This window comes from Oryctolagus cuniculus, chromosome 10, assembly GCF_051225735.1.
Source record: "Oryctolagus cuniculus isolate XC-2025 breed Fujian yellow rabbit chromosome 10, ASM5122573v1, whole genome shotgun sequence".
Lineage (NCBI taxonomy): Eukaryota > Metazoa > Chordata > Mammalia > Lagomorpha > Leporidae > Oryctolagus > Oryctolagus cuniculus.
The window spans coordinates 101,782,627-101,796,658 of NC_142876.1; the positions used below are offsets into that span (position 1 = coordinate 101,782,627).

The 14,032-nt window shown below is 63.0% G+C and overlaps 1 protein-coding gene across 4 annotated transcripts in view; it reads left to right on the top strand.

Annotated features, from left to right (window-relative positions):
• Positions 1–14,032, top strand: part of CELSR3 (cadherin EGF LAG seven-pass G-type receptor 3) — a 27,070-nt gene continuing 13,038 nt past the window's right edge. For 2 of the 4 annotated variants that reach the window (XM_051852442.3, XM_008260613.5), the window contains exons 1-17: positions 1–4,731; positions 6,234–6,884; positions 7,202–7,427; positions 7,633–7,748; positions 8,083–8,171; positions 8,265–8,422; positions 8,886–9,049; positions 9,337–9,462; positions 9,553–9,722; positions 10,114–10,299; positions 10,868–10,984; positions 11,351–11,522; positions 11,691–11,832; positions 11,936–12,056; positions 12,374–12,557; positions 12,858–12,959; positions 13,165–13,179. In XM_051852442.3, the coding sequence (XP_051708402.2) occupies positions 534–4,731; positions 6,234–6,884; positions 7,202–7,427; positions 7,633–7,748; positions 8,083–8,171; positions 8,265–8,422; positions 8,886–9,049; positions 9,337–9,462; positions 9,553–9,722; positions 10,114–10,299; positions 10,868–10,984; positions 11,351–11,522; positions 11,691–11,832; positions 11,936–12,056; positions 12,374–12,557; positions 12,858–12,959; positions 13,165–13,179 (6,937 nt within the window). In that variant the 5' untranslated portion in view covers positions 1–533. The remainder of the gene's footprint in view (positions 4,732–6,233; positions 6,885–7,201; positions 7,428–7,632; positions 7,749–8,082; positions 8,172–8,264; positions 8,423–8,885; positions 9,050–9,336; positions 9,463–9,552; positions 9,723–10,113; positions 10,300–10,867; positions 10,985–11,350; positions 11,523–11,690; positions 11,833–11,935; positions 12,057–12,373; positions 12,558–12,857; positions 12,960–13,164; positions 13,180–14,032) is intronic. The other 2 variants (XM_008260612.5, XM_008260614.5) reach the window with 2 other exon arrangements.

Genomic DNA, 14,032 nt, shown 5'->3' on the forward strand with positions numbered 1-14,032 from the left:
CGTGCCCAGAGCTGCGCGGTGCGGGCAGCGCCTGATTGAACCCCGCGGGCAGGCGGGAGCTGAGCTGAGGGTTGCGGGCTCCGCTGGCGCGGGGCGGGGATCCAAGGAAGCCAAGGCAGCTGCCGCGACACAGTCTGCTCTGCACGTGGCCTGCCGGAGCACTCGGGACCCCTGGCCGAGAGAGCGGGCGTGGCCGTCAGTGCCGGGACCCTGGGGTGGGGGGCGGCGAGTCACCTCCGTTCTCTGCTCTACAGGGACGCCCCAAACAGGTGCTCACACGTTAACACTCGCTGCTCAAGCAGCCAAAGCTATTGTTAGGGCTGCTGGCTCTCCAGGCTCCGTCCGGCCATCGTCTCTGCGCCCCAGCGCTGCACGTGGCACCCCCCACCCAGAGCCGCGAGGGCGCTCTCCTTCGCGTGTCCTGGCACCAAAGCCTCATCCCCAAATCCGGGACAGGATTAGGGCCAGAACTCAGGAAGGGGAATAAGAGATGTGCAAATAGAAGAAAGGCTGGAGAGGGCGCTGGGAGGCGGATGAGGGCGGCGGCCGAGAGCGAGGAGGGCGGATCCACCAGCTTGAAGCCCCGCGTTCAGCCCCGCACGGCGAGCGGCTCTGACGTCCTTAACAAAGATGGCGACCACGGCTTCGGGTGCCAGAGCTGCCATGCGCGGCGGGTCGTACCACCGGGTCCGGGGCATCGGGGCGGGGGTGGAGTGAACCATCGGGCGGCCGGGAGCCATGTTGGAGCGGCGGGAGGCGGCAGCAGCGTCGGGGATGCTGTGGTGGGGGCGGCAAAAGCCGGGGCCGCTCGCCAAAGGCGCCCTGGCCACGGAATAGATGGTGCCCAGGGGGCGGCGGCGCGGAGCGACAGGCCGAGGGGCGGGGGGCCGGGGCGGCGGCAGGGGCCCGGGAGGGGGCCTGAGCGGCGGGGCGGGCCTAAGGCCCGGACCGGGGCGGGGGGCGGTGGAGGCCGTGTGGGGAGGTGGAGGGTGATGGCGAGGCGGCCGCCGTGGCAGGGTCTCGAGAGACCATCGACCCCGGTACTCCTGCTCCTTCTCCTTCTCTCTTTGTTCCCCCTCAGCCGGGAGGAGCTGGGGGGCGGCGGAGACCAGGGCTGGGACCCGGGGGTAGATCTGCCCAGGGCGCGGATCAGCGGCGGAGCCTTAGCTCTTTGTCCCAAGCCGCCCGGGGCCCGGGAGGATGAGGGGCCTGGCTTGGGAGTCGGGGAGCCTGTTTCCGTGGCACTCCGAGGCGGAAAGCAAAGCGCCCAGAGCGGTCAAGGGTCCTCTGAGCAGCCGAACGCAGAGTTGGCCGCTGAGCACGGGATCCAAGCATTAGGCAGCCGCGCGAGAGACACGGGACAGGAGCCAAGGTCTCTGTTATGCTGGCGCCCGGAAGTCTCCTCTTGCCGGCGGACAGGACCTCTGCGAAGAGGTAGTCTGTCCCCAGAGGCTCTGTCCTTAGGGGTCCCGGGCCCGGGGAACAGCCTGTCCCTCCCTTCGGACTTCTTGATTCAGCCCGGTGGTCCCAAGCCAGCGTCCTTCCAGGCGAACTCTGGACGAAGCGCGCGGAAGAGAGTGGGAACCGTGCGCTGCTGTGGGGAACTGTGGGTGACAGGGCGCAGGGGTCAGGGGGAGAGAGCCGCGCCGTCCCGAAGGGAGAGGACAGACCCTCGGCGGGAGTGTCCCCCCTGGGCTGCGGAATCTGGCCCGGGGCTGGATTCAGCACCGCGCACGGCTAGGACAGCTCCTCTGGCGGGTTCAGCACCCCGAGAGCTTCGGACAGCTCCCGAGGCGGTGCCCCGGCGCATGCGCTCCCGTGGTCTCGCCCACCGCCGCTTCCTCCCGCAGCGCCCCGGGCCGCGCCCCCCCGGGGACCCTGCGGCTCCTGAGGCCTGGAGAACACCCCCAGCAAGCCGGGCACGTCCCCGTCGCGCCGCAAACCGCCACCCGCAGTTTCCGCAGTACAACTACCAGACACTGGTGCCCGAGAACGAGGCGGCGGGCACCGCGGTGCTGCGAGTGGTGGCGCAGGACCCGGACGCCGGCGAGGCGGGGCGCCTGGTCTACTCCTTGGCGGCGCTCATGAACAGCCGCTCGCTGGAGCTGTTCAGCATCGACCCGCAGACCGGCCTGATCCGCACGGCTGCCGCTCTGGACCGCGAGAGCATGGAGCGCCACTACCTGCGCGTGACGGCGCAAGACCACGGCTCCCCGCGCCTTTCGGCCACCACCATGGTGGCTGTGACAGTAGCCGACCGCAACGACCACGCGCCAGTGTTTGAGCAGGCGCAATACCGGGAGACACTGCGCGAGAACGTGGAGGAGGGCTACCCCATCCTGCAGTTGCGTGCCACGGATGGTGACGCGCCCCCCAACGCCAACCTGCGCTACCGCTTCGTGGGGCCGCCCGCTGCGCGCACTGCGGCCGCCGCCGCCTTCGAGATTGATCCGCGTTCCGGCCTCATCAGCACCAGCGGCAGGGTGGACCGTGAGCACATGGAAAGCTACGAACTAGTGGTGGAGGCCAGCGACCAGGGTCAGGAGCCTGGGCCGCGCTCAGCCACTGTGCGCGTACACATCACTGTGCTAGACGAGAACGACAACGCGCCCCAATTCAGTGAGAAGCGCTATGTGGCCCAGGTGCGAGAGGATGTGCGCCCCCACACGGTGGTGCTCCGAGTCACCGCCACAGACCGGGACAAGGACGCCAATGGATTGGTTCACTACAACATCATCAGTGGCAATAGCAGAGGCCACTTTGCCATCGACAGCCTCACGGGTGAGATCCAGGTGGTGGCGCCTCTGGACTTCGAGGCAGAGAGAGAGTATGCCTTGCGCATCAGAGCACAGGATGCAGGCCGGCCGCCTCTGTCCAACAACACCGGCTTGGCCAGCATCCAGGTGGTGGATATCAATGACCACGCTCCCATCTTCGTCAGCACGCCCTTCCAGGTCTCTGTCCTGGAAAACGCACCCTTGGGCCACTCTGTCATCCATATTCAGGCAGTGGATGCAGACCATGGGGAGAACGCCAGATTGGAGTACTCCCTAACTGGTGTGGCACCTGATACGCCTTTTGTGATAAACAGCGCCACTGGCTGGGTCTCTGTGAGTGGCCCCCTGGACCGCGAATCTGTGGAGCACTACTTCTTCGGTGTGGAGGCCCGAGACCACGGCTCACCTCCGCTGTCCGCCTCGGCTAGTGTCACAGTGACCGTGCTGGATGTTAATGACAACCGGCCTGAGTTCACCATGAAGGAATACCACCTGCGGCTGAATGAGGATGCGGCCGTGGGCACCAGTGTGGTCAGTGTGACTGCTGTAGACCGCGATGCCAACAGTGCCATCAGCTACCAGATCACCGGGGGCAACACTCGTAATCGCTTTGCCATCAGCACCCAGGGGGGTGTGGGTCTGGTGACACTGGCTCTGCCACTGGACTACAAGCAGGAACGCTACTTCAAGCTGGTGCTAACGGCATCTGACCGCGCCCTCCATGATCACTGCTATGTGCACATCAACATCACAGATGCCAACACTCACCGGCCCGTCTTTCAAAGTGCCCACTACTCAGTGAGCATGAATGAGGATCGGCCAGTGGGTAGCACGGTAGTGGTCATCAGTGCCTCTGACGATGACGTGGGTGAGAATGCTCGTATCACGTATTTCCTGGAGGACAACCTACCCCAGTTCCGCATCAATGCTGACTCAGGGGCCATCACGCTACAGGCCCCACTGGACTATGAGGACCAGGTGACCTACACGCTGGCCATCACAGCTCGAGACAATGGCATCCCACAGAAGGCAGACACCACTTACGTAGAGGTGATGGTCAATGATGTCAATGACAATGCCCCGCAGTTCGTGGCCTCCCACTACACGGGCTTGGTCTCCGAGGATGCTCCACCTTTCACCAGTGTCCTGCAGATCTCAGCCACAGACCGGGATGCTCACGCCAACGGTCGGGTCCAGTACACGTTCCAGAATGGGGAGGATGGGGATGGAGATTTTACCATTGAGCCCACTTCTGGCATTGTCCGCACGGTGAGGCGGCTGGACCGGGAGGCAGTGCCAGTGTATGAGTTGACTGCCTATGCAGTGGACCGGGGTGTGCCCCCGCTGCGGACTCCAGTCAGCATCCAAGTGACCGTGCAGGATGTGAATGACAATGCCCCTGTCTTCCCAGCTGAGGAATTCGAGGTGCGGGTGAAGGAGAACAGCATTGTGGGCTCGGTGGTGGCCCAGATTACTGCCGTGGACCCTGACGAGGGCCCCAATGCCCACATCATGTACCAGATCGTGGACGGGAACATTCCCGAGCTGTTCCAGATGGACATCTTCTCTGGAGAGCTGACGGCTCTCATTGACCTGGACTACGAGGCTCGCCAGGAATATGTGATCGTGGTGCAGGCCACGTCAGCCCCCCTGGTCAGCCGGGCCACTGTGCACGTCCGCCTGGTTGATCAGAATGATAACAGCCCCGTGCTCAACAACTTTCAGATCCTCTTCAACAACTACGTATCCAACCGCTCAGACACCTTCCCCTCGGGTGTCATCGGGCGCATCCCAGCTTACGACCCTGATGTCTCCGATCACCTCTTCTACTCGTTTGAGCGTGGAAATGAGCTGCAGCTGCTGGTGGTCAACCAGACCAGTGGGGAGCTGCGACTCAGTCGAAAGCTCGACAACAACCGCCCACTGGTGGCCTCCATGTTGGTGACCGTCACAGGTGAGGGGCAGGGGGCAGGCAAGTGACCCAGTGGCTTCAACCTGTCAGGGCTTCAGGGCTTCCCCAGGGCACCTCAAACCAAAAAGGAATTTTCAAGCTTCCAAGAAACCCTTAAGTGTTGGGTTCTGTGGCCCTCCCCCCCCAAAAAAATCTCACAGACCTCACAGGGACTCTGCTTAGGTTCTTGGGCAGTCTCTACAGAAGCCCCCACATTCTTAAGTATCTAGCAAACCTCATAAAGACTGTAAAAAACCATTTACTGCCCTAGGACTAGCTCTCTTCCTCCCAGAAGGCCCTACGGTGATGCTCCAGAGGTCTCAGGCAAAACCACACGATGCATCAGTCTGTTTCATGCCCACACGATGCATCAGTCTGTTTCATGCCCAGATTCAGATGAAGGGAGGCTTTAGGTCCAGTCAGATGCTCACCCCATCTGTGCAGGGAAAGGAGACCAACAGTTTCATGGTCAGAAACAGAAGTGTTCAGGGACAGTTTCAGGCACAGTAGGCTTGCACTGGCCTGGTTTCTCTTCAAGACCCTGCTGTTTGGGAAAATGTCCAGGGGCCCGCCTGCCTCTTCCCTGTGCTCACTGCCCCAAGCTTTCCCAAACCCTTCCCTAACAGAGGGTGCAGGCGGGGGAGGCTCTCAAGGCCCTGCCTGGGGGCCGGGGGGGGGGGCAGGTTTTACCAGCGCTCCTCAACTCCGCAGCAGGGACTCCTGGCATTGCTAGAGAAGACCTTCACCTCTCCCTCAATACACTCAGGAACCAGTCCTTAGAAGCCACTCAGTGTGTGCAGGCGTGGGGCAAGGCGAACAAAGCAGATGAGTCCCTCATCTCCCTCTCTGGGGTGGCCACTGAAGCCACAGGACCCAGCTCTGGAGTGGCAGGCAGCTGGCTAACTCAAGATTACTGGTGTGTGTCCGAGGCCCGCCTGGGGCTTGCTGATCCAGGGTTCCGGGGGGATGGTGCCATCGAGTCCCATGGGAGAACAGTCGGCTGAGTAGAGATGGGGGAGGGTGATCCCTGACCTGGAACCCTCCCTGGTTTTTTTGGAGGGGGTGTTTTGCTGGTTCTGCTGTGTGGGAGGGGCAGTTGGGAATGAGTGGCCAGTGAGCCTGGCTCCTGTTGGTGTCCTGAGTGGGCGTGGCCTGCTGACATTACAACTTGAGGAAGTGTGGGCTCCTAAGCACTTAAGGACCTTCCTGCGTGCTGCTGGAGGATGACTGAGCTGGGGGCTCTGTGGGGGGTTGGTTGTTCCTTCACCCAGAGCCCTCCTTGTGCTGGGAGCCAGAGGGGAGGAAGCAGCCACTTGTTGACACCTGGATGCTGGGAGAGCTGGTGATCACCAGCACCAGACCCGCGAGTGTCCCGGTGGGGCCAGTCTGTTGAGTCAGAGGTGCTGGCGGACCGGGGTGTCACTGGCTCCAGCCCTCTTGTGTCCCAGAGGGAGCCAGCAGCTGACCCCAGGCTGATCACTGACCCTGCCTGCCCCCACCTGCAGACGGCCTGCACAGCGTGACGGCTCAGTGCGTGCTGCGCGTGATCATCATCACGGAGGAGCTGCTGGCCAACAGCCTGACCGTGCGCCTGGAGAACATGTGGCAGGAGCGCTTCCTGTCGCCGCTGCTGGGCCACTTCCTCGAGGGCGTGGCCGCGGTGCTCGCCACGCCCGCTGAGGACGTCTTCATCTTCAACATCCAGAACGACACGGACGTGGGGGGCACCGTGCTCAACGTGAGCTTCTCGGCGCTGGCGCCGCGTGGGGCAGGGGCGGGCGCCGCGGGGCCCTGGTTCAGCTCCGAGGAGCTGCAGGAGCAGCTGTACGTGCGCCGCGCGGCGCTGGCTGCGCGCTCGCTGCTCGACGTGCTGCCCTTCGACGACAACGTGTGCCTGCGTGAGCCCTGCGAGAACTACATGAAATGCGTGTCCGTGCTCCGCTTCGACTCGTCCGCGCCCTTTCTCGCCTCAGCCTCCACGCTCTTCCGACCCATCCAGCCCATTGCCGGCCTGCGCTGCCGCTGCCCGCCCGGCTTCACCGGAGACTTCTGCGAGACCGAGCTCGACCTCTGCTACTCGAACCCGTGTCGGAATGGCGGCGCCTGCGCGCGGCGCGAGGGCGGCTACACCTGCGTCTGCCGCCCGCGCTTCACGGGTGAGCCGGGCGTGGGGCCGGGTGAACCGGTGGCCAAGTTTGGGAGCGGGGCCGCAGTTGAGTTTCAGGCCACTGGGGCTGCGGTGGGCGCGGTCAGACCGGAAGCGCTGGAGCCTGACCCTGGGAGAGCCCGACGCCGCGAAAGGAGAGGGGCACCGCGGGTGGGAGAACAGAGCTGCAGTGGGAGGGGGCGGGGCCAGTCGGGGGCGTGTCCACAGGCCGCGCCCAGCCCGAGGCCGGGGCCCCGCAGGCCGGCGCGCGGTCCTGAGTGGAGCCTGCGCTCGCCGCAGCGCGGTGACCGCGACTTCGCCCCCCAGGAGAAGACTGTGAGCTGGACACGGAGGCCGGACGCTGCGTGCCAGGCGTCTGCCGCAACGGGGGCACCTGCACCGACGCGCCGCACGGCGGCTTCCGCTGCCAGTGCCCGGTGGGCGGCGCCTTCGAGGGCCCCCGCTGCGAGGTGGCGGCCCGCTCCTTCCCTCCCAGCTCGTTCGTCATGTTCCGCGGCCTGCGGCAACGCTTCCATCTCACGCTGTCCCTCTCGTAGGTGCCCGCCCCGGGTCCGCGCGCCCCCCCGCGGCCCTTGCCTACCAGACCCTAACTCCTGACTGCGCGGCCCCGACGCCCCACAGGACGCCGGCCCGGCTCTCTGGCCCCAGCCCCGGCGGGCGTCCCGCCTACCTGCCCACTGCGGTGGTGGGTGGGAGGTGGTGGCTGGCTCCTGATGCCCCTCGCCCACCCTGCCCAGGTTCGCGACGGTGCAGCCGAGCGGGCTCCTCTTCTACAACGGGCGGCTGAACGAGAAGCACGACTTCCTGGCCCTGGAGCTGGTGGCTGGCCAAGTGCGGCTCACGTACTCCACCGGTGGGTGCCCCCGCGCGTGAGCGTGGGACGGCTCGGGGATACGTTCCGAGTCCCCTCAGGCCTGCCTCACCGTGCCCCTGAACACATGCCTGATAGCAGACAAGCGAGGACCCTGCTCCGTGCCATTCCCTGCGGGAAGGCCACTTTCTCCAGGAAGTGTGTGTCTCTCCTATGCATGCAAAGGCACTGCGGTCCAGCCCGTGTGGTCGCCAGTGGGGGGACTCACCAGATCCATTCAACGTGCTGGGGGTGAGGTGGGGGAGTAGCTGTGCCTCAGTGACCAGGGTGGGGGAGGGGCTACTCCAGACGTTCCTCCACGAACCCCCCCTTGCAGGCGAGTCCAACACCGTGGTCAGCCCCACAGTTCCAGGCGGCCTGAGTGACGGGCAATGGCATACAGTGCACCTGAGATACTACAACAAGGTGGGTACCACCGCAGGAGGGAGCTGGGAGTGAAGGCTGTGCTCCTTGGGGATTAACCCACAGCAGTGTTAACTGCTGTGCCTGGGTCCTTAGCCCCGGACGGATGCCCTGGGGAGTGCTCAGGGGCCATCCAAGGACAAGGTGGCCGTGCTGAGCGTGGATGACTGTGATGTGGCCGTGGCTCTGCAGTTTGGTGCTGAGATTGGCAACTACTCGTGCGCGGCTGCTGGTGTGCAAACAAGCTCCAAGAAGTGAGGCCCCTCCCCCCGCTTCCTGTGCCCATTGCCTACCAAAGCCCGCCCAGCCCACCATGTTCCACAGCCTTTCTCCACACTACTCGGTCCCCCTCCCCTCACAGACCCTGAAAGCCTACTCACCCTAGCCCGCATCCTGTAGCCAGCCCAGACCCCCTGTGCTCCAAAGCCCAACCCAGTCTCAAGTTTCATACCCAGCCCCAGACTCCACTTCTCCATCCCCTACCTCAGCCACCCACAAGCCTTGAGGCCCTCAAGCCTCGCTCCCCACCTTTCCCAGGCCATCAGCCCTACGTGTGCTCTGTCTGTACCCCTATGGTTGAAGGAAGGCTCTCACATCTTCCCTGGTCTGGCTTTGTCCTCACTCCCTCAGTCACCCTACTGTCTGAGTCCTGTGGTCCCCAGGAACAACCCTCTGCCGATACCCCTCCCACCAATGACACGGACCCCTGACCCCCAGGTCCCTGGACCTGACGGGCCCTCTGCTCCTGGGGGGTGTCCCCAACCTCCCCGAGAACTTCCCCGTGTCCCACAAGGACTTCATCGGTTGTATGCGGGACCTGCACATTGATGGCCGCCGAGTGGACATGGCGACCTTCGTCGCAAACAATGGCACCACGGCAGGTAGACTTGTGACTCCTACTGCCCCGCCCATGGCCCTGAGTTGCCACGGGGAGGGGGTGGAGGGCTGCATGGGGTGGCTCCGGGTCCCATCTCACCTCAGTCTGTTTTGATGGCAAGCGCCACGTTGTAGCCCAGCATCCTGCCAACCCCTACTGTGTTCCCTGTGGGAACACGGGGCTGACATGGTGACTTCTTTGGGCCATCTGGACCTCCACATCCCGCCCAGCCTCCAGCCTCGCTGGTCCCCCATGTTGTCTTCTTACTCTCCATGTGCCTTCCCTTCCCAGGCTGCCAGGCCAAGCTACACTTCTGCGACTCAAGTCCCTGCAAGAACAGTGGCTCCTGCTCGGAGCGCTGGGGCGGCTTCAGCTGTGACTGCCCTGTGGGCTTTGGTGGCAAAGACTGTCGGCTCAGTGAGTGGGCTGCCTGGGGCAGGAGGGGCCTGCAGGGTGAGGTCTGTTCCCGGTGTGGGGCCTGTGAACCTGTTCCTCTTATCCCCTCAGCCATGGCCCATCCCCACCATTTCCGTGGCAACGGCTCACTGAGCTGGGACTTTGGAGGTGACACGGTTGTGTCTGTGCCATGGTACCTGGGGCTGGTGTTTCGGACACGAGCGACGCAGGGGGTCCTGATGTACATGCAGGCTGGGCAGCACAGCACACTCCTCTGCCAGGTGGGTCCACCCTTCTGATCCCTCCCTATGCCCTCACCTCTCAGCCTCTGATGCCCCGAAGATGTGATCTTCATGTGGGTTCAGGCCTGGTTACACCGCCTGGATGTCCCAACCACATTGACCCTGCTATGCACTCTGACCCTTGACCCCCTTCCCCACAGTGATATCCTGTGCAAGTGCTAGTCACTAGCGTAGCTCTCTCTTGTGCTGGCCGTGTCAGTCCATGACCCCTGGTCCTGTCCCCTGCTCCTGGCCCCGTATCATCAGCGTAGTGCCCGTGGCACAGTGCCCCCATGCGTGTAAGCCTTGACTCTGCTGTTCTGATCTCATTTTCCAGCCCCAGCCCCACTTGGGGCTCTAAACCCAGGGCTGTGTGCATCTCTACCCACAGTTGGAGCGGGGGTTGCTGTCTGTGACTGTAGCCAGGGGCTCGGGCCGTGCTGCCCACCTCCTCCTGGACCAGGTGACTGTCAGTGACGGCCGGTGGCACGATCTGCGGCTGGAGTTGCAGGAGGAGCCAGGTGGCCAGCGGGGCCGTCATGTCCTCATGGTCTCATTGGACTTTAGCCTCTTCCAGGTCTGACCTCTGACCCTGGGGTAGTCTGTTCTCCTCCTTCCAACTAGACCCACCTTATCTGACCAGACCTCTAGTCCAGCCCTCCCAACTCCCCCCACTGCACATAGTCTGCTGCTGTCCCCAGGCCCCTTCTGTATGTCCTTGCCCTGAGCCCCCCCTCCCAGCCAGGTTGGTCTACTCCCAGGCCCTCCTTGTGTCAGGGAGACCACAGTTTTCTGTCTTGGTCTCAGGGTATGTCTGTAGCCAGTATTTTTTCTGACTCCTGGAAGCCCCTCCTGTTTGCCCTGATTCTTAGCCACCCCAAGTCAAAATCCTGGAATTTGCAGGTCTTTGCTGGGTCGCAGAGGGAAGAGCCTATCAGAGCTCTGCTCTCAGAGGAAGCCCTCCTCTCATGTTTGACCCATGCCCCGCAAGTTCTCCGCACTTCAGAGCGGCTCCTCCACAGCCCGTGCCCCTGGCACGGAGGCCAGAGCATGGTCACGCAGGGCCGGAAGGCCAGGGCCAGCTCTGGGGTACAGGGGTCCACCCAGCCCCTCCCCCCGCAGTGCTGACAGTGTCCCTCCTCCAGGACACCTTGGCAGTGGGGAGTGAGCTCCAAGGCCTGAAGGTAAAGCAACTCCACGTGGGAGGCCTGCCCCCCAGCAGTAAGGAGGCGGTTCCTCAGGGTCTGGTCGGCTGTATCCAGGTGGGGGTCGGCATGGGGCTGTGACTTGGGGGCACTAGGGCTAGTGGTCAAAGTTGAGGGCACCCTTGGACCCTGAAAAGCAGCATCCACATGGGGTTGGGCATGGTGTGTGTTGGGGGCGGATGGCCCAGAGCGGTCGGAGACAGAGCAGAGCTTTCCATGATGTTGGAGGGGAGAGTCCAGCTTAGATCCTCTGTGGTCACTAGGGATCTGTGTCAGACAATGCAGTTAGCAGCCCCGTGGCGGGGGGACTAGATTGAGACTGTTTTGGGATCTGGGTTTTATTGGAGCCTGCGGGACTGCATGTCAGGGTGGCCTGGTTCCCTGCCTTGGCATGGAGCTCATCCTTGTTGGCCGTATCCACAGGGAGTATGGCTCGGCTCCACACCTTCAGGGGCCCCGGCCCTGCCACCCCCAAGCCACCGCGTGAATGTGGAGCCCGGCTGTGTCGTGACCAACTCCTGTGCATCTGCGCCCTGTCCACCCCACGCCGACTGCAGAGACCTCTGGCAGACCTTCTCTTGCACCTGCCGGCCAGGTGGGCCCTGGGAAAGTGGAGGAAGGGTGGTCTGGGCAGGGACCGGTGGTCTGTGGTGAATCCGGAGGGCCTGGAAGACCTTGAGGAGGTAGGCAATGCAAACGACAGGTGCCCACTTCCTTCTCTGCTCTGTGACCTGTGTCCTGAGCTTCCTGACCCCATCTCCAGGTTACTACGGCCCAGGCTGTGTGGACGCCTGCCTTTTGAACCCCTGTCAGAACCAGGGATTGTGCCGGCGCCTCCCAGGAGCCCCCCATGGCTATACCTGTGACTGTGCGAGTGGTTATTTTGGGCACCACTGTGAGCACAGGTGAGAGACTGTGGGCTGAGATGATGGGGGGCCTGGCCGGGACAGGGAGGGTCACTGAGGTATCACAGAGCCATCTCACTTGACTGTTTGTCCCCACACCCAGGATGGACCAGCAGTGCCCACGGGGCTGGTGGGGGAGCCCTACCTGTGGCCCCTGCAACTGTGATGTCCACAAGGGTTTTGACCCCAACTGCAATAAGACGAATGGGCAGTGTCACTGCAAGGTGTGCCTTGCCCCTGACACTTGACCTTCCAGCCCTTCCTTGGACACAATCTGTGATTCTTGTCCAGCTTGCTGACCTCTGCCCCCTGACTTGGGCCCTAGCTTCTTCCCCGTGTCCTGTCACCTCTTTGCCTGCCAACTCTCATCCTTGATCCCAGCCCCTCCCTTGCCATCAGAGGCCCTGTCTTCCCTCCGGCCTGTGAGCACTGCTCTCTTTACCCCTTTCCCTTGATCCCATGCATGCCCCAAGCCTTGACCTGAGACCCTTACCTTGAGCCCTGACCTCTGACTCCAGGCCCCTGACCCATCCTCAAACAGGAGTTCCACTACCGACCACGGGGCAGTGACTTGTGCCTCCCATGTGACTGCTACCCTGTGGGCTCCACCTCGCGTTCATGTGCACCCCACAGTGGGCAGTGCCCCTGTCGCCCAGGAGCCCTTGGCCGCCAGTGCAACAGCTGCGACAGTCCCTTCGCGGAGGTGACAGCCAGCGGCTGCCGAGGTAAGCAGACTACGCTCGGCTCCAGCCACCGAGGGCTGGTCCCAGCGTGCTGCCCCCAAGGTACCCGTGGCCTGCTTGGCTCCTTAGGTAGGGGCTCTGGGGAACTTCTGAGGGGACCACTTACACCCAGGGAACCGCACGTTTGCTCCAAGACGCCGAATCTGAGACCAGCTCCTGAGAAGCCAGCAGAGGGCTGGGGCAGTGGACAGTGGGGGGGGGGGTGTGAAGGAGCCACACCAAGTGTGGCTGTCCCTTGGGCTGGGCCCTGGCCACCTGGCTCAGCACCTACTTTCTCCCTAGTGCTCTACAACGCCTGCCCCAAGTCCCTGAGATCTGGTGTGTGGTGGCCCCAGACCAAGTTTGGCGCTTTGGCCACAGTGCCATGTCCCCGGGGGGCCCTGGGTGAGTATTTGGGGAGCAAGGGTATCCCTGAGGGTGGGGGTGGGCTTGTTCTCTGACTGCCGGAGCCAGCTGTTCCTGAGTTGGGTGGTCTTATCCCTGCGCAGAGGCGGGAGTGGGGCAGGAGTCCTTGTGGGCCCCTCGTTACCCTCTTGGGCCTCTGGGTTCCTCACTGAGCCTCCATCTGTTTCTCTTGGCTTCTGGGCAGGATTGCGGGGTGCAGGTAAGGGGTACGTGTTTGCTCAGGTGTGCTGCCCCTCCCACCGCCAGAGCTTTTACAGACCCCTCCCTGCTGCTTGGTCTCTAAAAGCTACTCCCACCTGCTTAAGGCCCCTGGCTGCCCCTTCCTGCTGTCTGAGGGTCTGGAGGCCCCCCTCTGGCCTCCTCAGAGACCCCTCCCCATTGCCTGAGGACCCTGTAGAGCTCCCCAGCTTCCTAAGACCCTGGTAGAGCCCTCCTCCGTCCCGGAGGTACCTGCAGGCCTCTTCCTGCTGCCTGAGGTTGTGAAAGACCCTCCCCTGTGACTGAAAACCTGCAGCTCCTCCCTGCTGCTTGAGGCCCCGGCGGGGGCTGGACAGATTGTGTGCATGCTCACGTGCCCTACTCCTATGCCTGTGCACGTGTCTGTGAGTCTGTCTTGGGGAAGGGTTGTGTATTGAAGTCAGGGGCCCTCTTAAGCTCTCCCTTAAGGTACAGGTCAATTTTCCAACCTCCATCACCGTCCTCCAGATAAGGGAGAGCAGAGTCTCCAAGGGCAGCTGGAACTGGGAGAGAGCCCTACCCCCACTTCCCTTTGCTCACGGAAGACTTCTGGGAGACCTTGTCTGTGTTGGCGTGTCTGTGTGTGCACAAGAGAGCTTCGTGTGTGTGTATGTGTGCTTGTCCTGGTTCCTGGATCTGTGTGAGTGCCACTGTGGGCATTACATGTATGTGACTGTGGGCGTGTCTGTGAGCCTGTCCTGGTTTACATGTGTGAGTGTTGTGTGTGTGTGTGTGTGTGTGTGTGTGTGTGTGTGTCTGCAGCCCTACCCTTGTGTTGTCTTTGTGGTTGGTGGTGATAACCGTCCACAGACCCC